The sequence below is a fragment of the Moschus berezovskii genome, chromosome 2, assembly GCF_049115385.1.
Source record: "Moschus berezovskii isolate FMDL1 chromosome 2, NW_MosBer_1.0, whole genome shotgun sequence".
NCBI classification, from domain to species: Eukaryota; Metazoa; Chordata; class Mammalia; order Artiodactyla; family Moschidae; genus Moschus; species Moschus berezovskii.
In genome coordinates this window covers 16,104,585-16,113,392 of record NC_142461.1, presented here as the reverse complement: position 1 = coordinate 16,113,392, position 8,808 = coordinate 16,104,585, and the positions used below count along the sequence as shown (strand labels likewise).

The 8,808-nt window shown below is 53.3% G+C and overlaps 1 protein-coding gene across 1 annotated transcript; it reads left to right on the top strand.

Annotated features, from left to right (window-relative positions):
- Positions 1 to 2,311: 2,311 nt before the first annotated feature.
- On the top strand, positions 2,312 to 5,287 carry LOC129537907 (intestinal-type alkaline phosphatase-like). The gene is made up of 11 exons (XM_055397779.2): positions 2,312 to 2,378; positions 2,458 to 2,574; positions 2,689 to 2,804; positions 2,996 to 3,170; positions 3,250 to 3,422; positions 3,708 to 3,842; positions 3,930 to 4,002; positions 4,102 to 4,236; positions 4,328 to 4,519; positions 4,746 to 4,862; positions 4,992 to 5,287. Exons 1-11 carry the CDS (start codon positions 2,312 to 2,314, stop codon positions 5,285 to 5,287), a joined length of 1,596 nt encoding a protein of 531 aa, XP_055253754.1.
- Positions 5,288 to 8,808: the final 3,521 nt, after the last annotated feature.

Sequence of the window (8,808 nt, the reverse complement as noted above, 5' to 3'; positions counted from 1 at the left end):
AAAAGGCTTTGGCATAGTCAATAAACCAGAAGTAGATGTTTTTCTGGAATTCTCTTGCTTTTTTGATGATCCATTGGATGTTGGCAATTTGATCTCTGGTTCCTCTGCCTTTTCTAAATCCAGCTTGAACATCTGGAAGTTCTTGGTTCACGTACTGTTGAAGCCTGGCTTGGAGAATTTTGAGCATGACTTTGCTAGCGTGTGAGATGAGTGCAGTAGTAGTTTGAACATTGTAGTAGTTTGTGTGGTAGTTGGAGCATTCTTTGGCATTGCCTTTCTTTGGGATTAGAATGAAAACTGACCTTTTCCAGTACTGTGGCCACTGCTGAGTTTTCCAAATTTGCTAGCATATTGACTGCAGCACTTTCACAGCATCGTCTTTTAGGACTTGAAATAGCTCAGCAGGAATTCCATCACTTCCACTAGCTTTATTCATAGTGATGCTTTCTAAGGCCCACTTGACTTCACATTCCAGGATGTCTGGCTCTAGGTGAGTGATCACACCATCGTGGTTATCTGGGTCATGAAGATCTTTTTTGTACAGTTCTTCTGTGTATTCTTGCCACCTCTTCTTAATATCTTCTGCTTCTGTTAGGTCAATACTTAAGTTAGTAATGGCATCCAACCACCTCATCCTCTGTTACACCCTTCCTCCTCTCCTCAATCTTTCCTAGCATCAGGGTCTCTTCCAATGAATTGGCTCTTCAAAAGAGGTGGCCAAAGCATTGGAGCTTCAAGTTCGCATCTGTCAATCCAATGAATATTCAGAGTTGATTTCCTTTAGAATTGACTGGTTTGATCTCCTTGCAGTCCAAGGGACTTTCAAGAGTCTTCTTCAGCACCATAGTTAGAAAGCATCATTTCTTTGATGTTCAACTTTCTTTATGGTCCAACTCTCACATTCATACACGACTACTGGAAAAACCATAGCTTTGACTCGATGGACCTTTGTGGGCAAAGTGATGTCTCTGCTTTTTAATATGCTGTCTAGGTTAGTCACAGCATTTCTTCTAAGAAGCTAGCATTATTTAATCTTGTGGGTGCAGTGATTTAAGAGCCCAAGAAAATAAAATCTGTTACTGTTTCCACTTTTTCCTCACCTATTGGCCAAGAAGTGATGGGACTGGATGCCATGATTTTAGTTTTTTGAATGTTGAGTTTTAAGCTAACTTTTTCACTCTCCTCTTTCACCTTCATTGAGAGGCTCTTTAATTCCTCTTCACTGTCTGCCATTAGGGTGGTATCATCTGCGAGTCTGGGGTTGTTGATATTTCTCCCAGCAATCGATTCCAGCTTGTGAGTCATCAGGTCTGATATCCTCTGCATAGAAGTTAAATAAGCAGCGTGACAATACACAGCCGTGATGCACTCCTTTCCCAATTTAGAATCAGCCTGGTGTTCCATGTCCGATTCTAACTGTTGCTTCTTGTCCTACATATAGGTTTCTCGGGAAACAGGTAAGGTGGCCTGGTATTCCCACACTTTAAGAATTTTCCACAATGTATTGTGATCCACAGAGTCAAAGGCTTTAGTATAGTCAATGAAACAGAAGTAAGACATTTTTCTGGAATTCCCTTGTTTGTCTATGACCCAACAGATGTTGGCAATTTAATCACTGGTTCCTCTGCCTTTTCTAAATCCAGCTTATACTTCTGTAAGTTCTCGGTTCACCGCTGCTAGCCCTTTGTAGAAACCTTACACACACACACAGACACAAACAGCCCAGTGCCCACCCCACCTGCCCAGGCCAAGTCTGAGGAATTGAGCAGGGGGCGGGGCAGCCAGGCCACTCCAACGTCTCCCTGTCTCCAGGCCTCAGGGAAATAAGAAACCAAACACCGGCCTTGGGCCAAGCTGTGTGCTCCCTCAGCACTCAGAACCAAACCAGGCTAAAGCTGACTTTCAAAAACTACAGAACATATGAGAAGGAAAGATGGTTCTCCCACAGACTTGGTGAGCAGAGGGATGGGAGGAGTTCCTGACAGGACCTCGAAAATGTTCCTCAGGCCAAACACAACTGCACCCTAATCCCCACCCCACCCTGAGGAGACCAACTGTGAGGGAGGGACCTGCCTCCTCGGGACCCCTGCTGGCTCAGCCACACCCACCATGTCCCTCTGGCAACAGGGCTCAAAGTCATAGGGCAGGTAAGGGGCAGGGTGTGGCCACCTGGGGCACTGGGAGGGACATGGAGACTTTATAGCAGGGAGTTAAGCCTGGGCAGCCAGTGCTACAGCTTGTAAGGTATCCCAGCCTTGCCCAAGACCTGGCCTCCCCAGGTCCCATCCTGACCCTCCGCCATCACACAGCCATGCAGGGGGCCTGCGTGCTGCTGCTGCTGGGCCTGTGGCTACAGCTCTCCCTCGGCCTCGTCCCAGGTAACCAGGCAGCTCCCAGTGCCCCCTACTCACAGGGGCGGCCCCAGGCTGACCTGACCTCCACTCTCCCCTTGGGCAGTTGAGGAGGAAGACCCTGCCTTCTGGAACCGCCAGGCGGCCCAGGCCCTCGATGTGGCTAAGAAGCTGCAGCCCATCCAGACAGCTGCCAAGAATGTCATCCTCTTCTTGGGGGACGGTGAGTGCATGAGGCCGGTCCACCCCCTGTCCCCCCACAACACTGGACCCCTGGGCTGCCGGCTGCTCCAGGCTGGCCCCGGGGACTCAGACCTGACACAGTGTGTACCTTCAGGGATGGGGGTTTCCACGGTGACAGCCACTCGGATCCTAAAGGGGCAGATGGATGGCAAGCCAGGACCTGAGACACCCCTGGCCATGGACCAGTTCCCCTACATGGCTCTTTCCAAGGTAAGGACCAAGTGACCTCAGGGTGGTCAACACCAGAGGGGTGGGTGTGGGCCTAGGGAGCAGGGTAGGAGGGAAAGCCCCAGGAGGGTTGGGGGCTGACATAGGGGCCGGGTGCTGTGAGGATGGGCCGAGGGCCTGGGTCAGGAGCTGGGTGTCTGCCCCAGCAGAGCTGAAGGCGTCTCTGCCCCCAGACATACAATGTGGACAGAGATGTACCAGACAGCGCAGGCACGGCCACCGCCTACCTGTGCGGGGTCAAGACCCGTATGAAGATCATTGGTGTAAGTGCAGCTGCCCAATTTAACCAGTGCAACACGACACGTGGGAACGAGGTCTTGTCTGTGATGAACCGGGCCAAGAAAGCAGGTGGGCTTGGGCATCAGCTTCCTGGGCAGGGACAGGCTCAGAGACCTCCATGGCCCACTGTGACCTCTACCACCCTCAGGGAAGTCAGTGGGAGTGGTGACCACCACCACAGTGCAGCACGCCTCCCCGGCCGGGGCCTACGCACACACAGTGAACCGTGACTGGTATTCCGATGCTCAAATGCCTGCCCAGGCTAAGAAGGACGGCTGCCAGGACATCGCCACACAGATGGTCTACAATATGGACATTGACGTGAGTTGTGACATGAAAGGCAAGGGGCAGGGCTGGGCAGAGAGGGTGGGACACATGCCTGACAGTCCTAGGTAACCCACAGCCCTGGGGCCTTGGGAGGTCTCTGTATGTTTGCAGGCAGCATTGTTGGCAGAGGTTGGGGTGGGGTGGGAGTACGATGTAAGAATTAGAAGTGGGGACAGGCCTTTCTCACAGACCTGGTAAAGAGTCTAGGGGCTCTGTGTTAAGAGAAGCAAAGGTCCAGCCAGGACCCAAACCCACCTGCCTTAATCTCTCTGGCCCCAGGTGATCCTGGGTGGAGGCCGAATATACATGTTTCCGGAGGGGACCCCAGACCCTGAATACCCAGACAATACAGGAAAGAATGGAGTCCGGAAGGACAAGCGAAACCTGGTACAGGAGTGGCAGGCCAAGCACCAGGTGATGGGGGCTCATGGGTGCAGGGGTGCAGCGGGGCTGGGCCTGGGGTGTCGGGCTGTGGGCTGAGGCCTGGTTCTGCCCTCCCAGGGAGCCCAGTATGTGTGGAACCGCACGGCACTCCTTCAGGCGGCCAATGACTCCAGTGTAACACACCTCATGGGTAACGACCCCACCCACCCCCACTGTCCTCCCCGGGATGGGTGCCACTGGCCACCCTTGTCCTCAGCTTGAGGGTTACCACTGCTCCCCTTTCCCACAGGCCTCTTTGAGCCGGGAGACATGGTCTATGACATCCACCGAGACCACACCAAGGACCCATCCCTGGAGGAGATGACGGAGGCAGCTGTGCGTGTGCTGAGCAGAAATCCTCAGGGTTTCTTCCTCTTCGTGGAGGGTGAGTGGCAGCTCCTTGCGGATCAGAGGGGAAAAGGGTGGCACTCAAGGTGGTTTTTACATCACCCACCTTCTACATGACCTTTTTGCAGGAGGTCGCATTGACCATGGTCACCATGAAAGCATAGCTTATCGGGCACTGACCGAGGCGGTCATGTTCGACAATGCCATCGCCAAGGCTAGCCAGCTCACCAGTGAAGCAGACACACTGACCCTCGTCACCGCCGACCACTCCCATGTCTTCACTTTCGGTGGCTACCCCCTTCGTGGAACCTCCATTTTTGGTAAGCCAGGGATAGTGGCAAGTTCTTGTCCTAAGTTACGTTGCAAAGTGCTCTTGAGTCAGCTCTCTCATCTGCAAAGTGGAGTAATATTAATAATAGCAGCTGCCTTGCCTGGCTCTGTTAAGGATTAAGCCAGTGAACAAACAAGAGGTGCCTGAGCTCAGCACGCAAGAGGCACCTCAAAGGACCAGGTCAGTGTGATCATGGGGTCCCCTCCTCCCTGCAGGGCTGGCCGATGGCAAGGCCAGAGATGGCAAGTCCTACACCACCCTCCTCTATGGCAACGGCCCGGGGTACCAAGTGGTCTGGGGCTCACGACCTGATGTGAATGAAAAGCAGAGCAGTGAGTGCAGTGGGTGGGCCCTGGGGAGCAAGGGAGGGAGGGATGGGAGGAGGGGAAGACCCTACTCGGGAACTCCTGGGAGGGGGAGGCTACCTCCCTGCTTGCCCTGAATCCCCTCCTTCCTCTCAGTGGATCCCGAGTACCGGCAGCAGTCAGCTGTGCCCCTCTGGGGAGAAACCCACGCTGGTGAGGACGTGGCAGTGTTTGCACGAGGCCCGTGGGCACACCTGATGCACGGCGTGCAGGAGCAGACCTTCGTGGCACATGTCATGGCCTTTGCTGCCTGCGTGGAGCCCTACACCACCGACTGCCACCCTCACCCCCACACTGGTCCCTCGGACACTGCCCGCCAGGCTGCCTGCCCATCCTCACTGGCACTGCTGGCCGGGGCCCTACTGCTGCTGCTGGTGCCCACCCTGTACTGACCCCCACCCACCCGAGCCTCAGGGCCTCCTCTCCACCCCCAACGTTAGTGGACCCAAACCACCCTGGAAGCTGAAACCCTGATTTTCCTGTGAGAGCCACAGTCTTCAGTGCCCCCACCTTGGTAGCCTCAGATTTTATTGGAGCTGCCCCAGACCCCAGGAAAGGCAGGGGCTCAGACCATCCAGTCTCTTCTCCCCACCCAGCAGCCCTGCCTGGGGACCAGGCTGGCACCGGAAGTGTCCCCCCAGGGACCAGGACCTACCAGACCCCCACTGGGGGCTTCCAGGAGGCGTGGCTTCTGGTTGCGTGATTTCCGGGAGGCGTGGCTCCAGGAGGTGTGGTTTCTGAGGAGGCATGGCTCCCAGGGAGCTGTGGCTTCCGGCCCTCCTGGAATCCACACAGTGGGCACCTCGCCGGCCAAGGAGACGTCTGGGGCCAGAAGCGCCGGGGGACCCTGAACACAGAGTCCTCAGCGGCCCCTCCTAGGAACCCATTACAGAGAGGAGACAGCGACACAGAGGAGAGGAGACTTGTCCCAGGTCCCTCAGCTGCTGTGAGGGTGGCCCCGGTGCCCCTTCCAGGCTGGGGGAGCCCAGGAGCAGCAGGGAAGGTGGGGGTGGGAACACAGGCCCCGCACTCCTGGGAGGGAGGAAGCAGCCCTCAAATAAACTGTTTCAAGTGTGATACGGGAATGATATGTGTGGGAAGAGAAGCCCTTAGCAGGTGGGAGCACAAAGTGTGTGTGTGTGTGTGAGCACAAAGTGTGTGTGTGTGTGTGTGTGTGTGTGTGTGAGGGATGTGATTAATATCAGGAGGTCAGGGAGGGGCTGATGAGGGGCTGACATTGAGCAAAGGCCAAAGGCAGTAAGGGCGGGAGCTACTGCAGGACACAGCAATGCTGACAGCTCTCAGGGAGCGTGAGCAGGGCCAGGTGAGGCCAGCAGCGGTACCAGTTTGGGGCTTACCCCTCCCCGAAGCCAGGCTTTCACCTTTTCTGAAAACAGAAGGACATTCCCCAGCCCCAGTGCTCACCCCTCCTACCTCCCTGCCTGACGCCCAGATGGTCATCTGGTGGCTTGTCACCTCCTTGGTCCCGTGAGGTCCACTATATGTAGCCCTCAAAAGATAGAGACCAATATAAACTTGTGTTTGCTTCTTGCATCCCAGCTCCTGGGCAGGGGGGACATTCATACCACTCCCTACAGGGCTCAGTTCAGTTCAGTCATTCAGTCATGTCTGACTCTTTGCAACCCCATGGGCTGCAGCATGCCAGACTTACCTGTCCATCACCAACTCAGCTTGCTCAAGCTCCTGTCCACCGAGTCAGTGATGCCATCCAGCCATCTCATCCTCTGTCGTCCCCTTCTCCTCCTGCCTTCAATCTTTCCCAGCTACAGGTTCAGAGGCAAAAACAGGAAGTGAGGAGGAGGTCCAGGGAACTCTTCCTCCTAGAAAGGGATCCTCCATTTATGCAAAGTGCTGGGCTTGGGGGCAGGGGTGGTGGTAGTGATTTAGTAAGTCGTGTCCAGCTCTTTCAAGCCTGTAGCCTGCCAGATTCCTCTGTTCATGGAATTTCCCAGGCAAGAATACTGGAGTGGGTTTCCCACAGGATCTTTAACCCAGGGATCAAACCCAGGTCTCCTGCATTACAAGAGGATTCTCTACTGACTGAACCACTAGGGAAGCTCTCCCCACCAGGGGAGAGCCTTTCTGTTCCCAGCTGCTGTCCTGCTCCCCCTGAGAATAGAATTCTTACTGGATCCCGCAGGAGACATCCTAAGAGTGAGTGGTGGGATGCAAGCAGAAGACATCTCCCCATGGATCAGCTGGGCTTCCCTCGTAGCTCAATCGGTAAAGAATCTGCTTGCAATGCAGGAGACCCGCATTCGATTCCTGGGTTGGGAAGATCCCCTGGAGAAGGAAATGGCAACCCACTTCAGTATTCTTGCCTGGAGAATCCCATGGACAGGGAAGCCTGGCAGGCTACAGTCCATGGAGTTGCAAAGAGTCGGACACAACTAAACCACCACCACCACCTATCAGCTGGTGCTGAGGTGGCCTTAACATTGCCCAGCCAGTGGCAATGCCTATGTCAGTGTGAAAACTTTGTCTCACCTCTTGTTGAGTGTGGAGCCAATAGACACCACCAACCCAAACATGTGAGAAGTAAGGTTTTATTATGATTAGCAGAGAGTTGGACTGTGAAGAAAGCTGAGCGCCGAAGAACTGATGCTTTTGAACTGTGGTGCTGGAGGAGATTCTTGAGAGTCCCTTGGACTGCAAGGAAATCCAACCAGTCCATTCTAAAAGAGATCAATCCTGAGTGTTCATTGGAAGGACTTATGCTAAAGCTGAAACTCCAATACTTTGGCCACCTCATGCGACGAGCTGACTCACTGGAAAAGAGTCTGATGCTAGGAGGGATTGTGGGTAGGAGGAGACGGGGACGGCAGAGAATGAGATGGCTGGATGGCGTCACCGACTCGATGGACATGAGTTTGAGTGAACTCTGGGAGTTGGTGATGGACAGGGAGGCCTGGAGTGCTGTGGTTCATGGGGTCGCAAAGAGTCAGACACGACTAAGCGACTGAACTGAACTGAAGAACCCTGGATCTTTCCCAGAGCAGTGTCTCCTTGAACAGAAAAACTGGGGGAGTTTTTTTAATCTTTTGATGATTGGTTTACAATATTGGTTTGATTTCTGTCATACATCAACATCCCTCCTTCTTGAATCTTCCACCCAACTCCCACCCATTCCCACCCCTCTAGTTTATTACAGAGCCCCAGTTTGAGTCCCCTGAGTCATACAGCAAATTTGCATTTAAGTCAAAGGGAGTTTTAGGCATATTCATGAGGGGCTTGAGCAGAGGAGAATTCAGCATAGGATTGGAGCAAGTTCTATAGTTAGTGTTAGTGGCTCAGTCGTGTCCAACTCTTTGTGACCCCAAATGTGACCCCTGATGGACTGTAGCCATCAGGCTCCTCTGTCCATGGAATTCTCCAGGCACAAATAGTGGAGTGGGTTGTCATTTCCTTCTCCAGGGGATCTTCCCGACTCAGGGATTGAACCCCGGTCTCCCGGATTGCAGGCAGATTCTTTACTGTCTGAGCCACCAGGAAAACTTCATTGAAATCAAGAGGATCAAAACCATCATTCCATCCTCCACCTGGTAGGGGCCTTAGGACCAGTAATTCTGCAAGATTTATTTGTGTAAATCCCTTAAGGAGGGATTAGAGCTCTACTTTATCTGCACTATTATTTGACTGCATTTTTTCCTGCATTCCTTTGTTCTCTTAAGTAATTACTGAGACCTTTTCAAGGTCAAGCACTGAGCGCAGGCTGAGACTGAAAATAACTTAGGTCAAACTGGCTTCTCTTATGTCTTAAGCCCTTGGACAGCAAGGAGCAAGGTTTAATACCAGCCAATTCTAAAGGAAATCCACCCTGAATATTCATTGGAAGGACTGATGCTGAAGCTGAAGCTCCAATACTTTGGCAAACCTGTTTCCAAGAGCCGAC

Excerpts from the sequence above, each read along its gene's own strand:
- LOC129537907 (XM_055397779.2), top strand. The coding sequence starts at position 2,312 with ATGCAGGGGGCCTGCGTGCTGCTGCTGCTGGGCCTGTGGCTACAGCTC. Across the intron at positions 2,805-2,995 it reads CCTACATGGCTCTTTCCAAG|ACATACAATGTGGACAGAGA; the intron begins GTAAGGACCAAG and ends CTCTGCCCCCAG. Across the intron at positions 3,171-3,249 it reads GAACCGGGCCAAGAAAGCAG|GGAAGTCAGTGGGAGTGGTG; the intron begins GTGGGCTTGGGC and ends TACCACCCTCAG.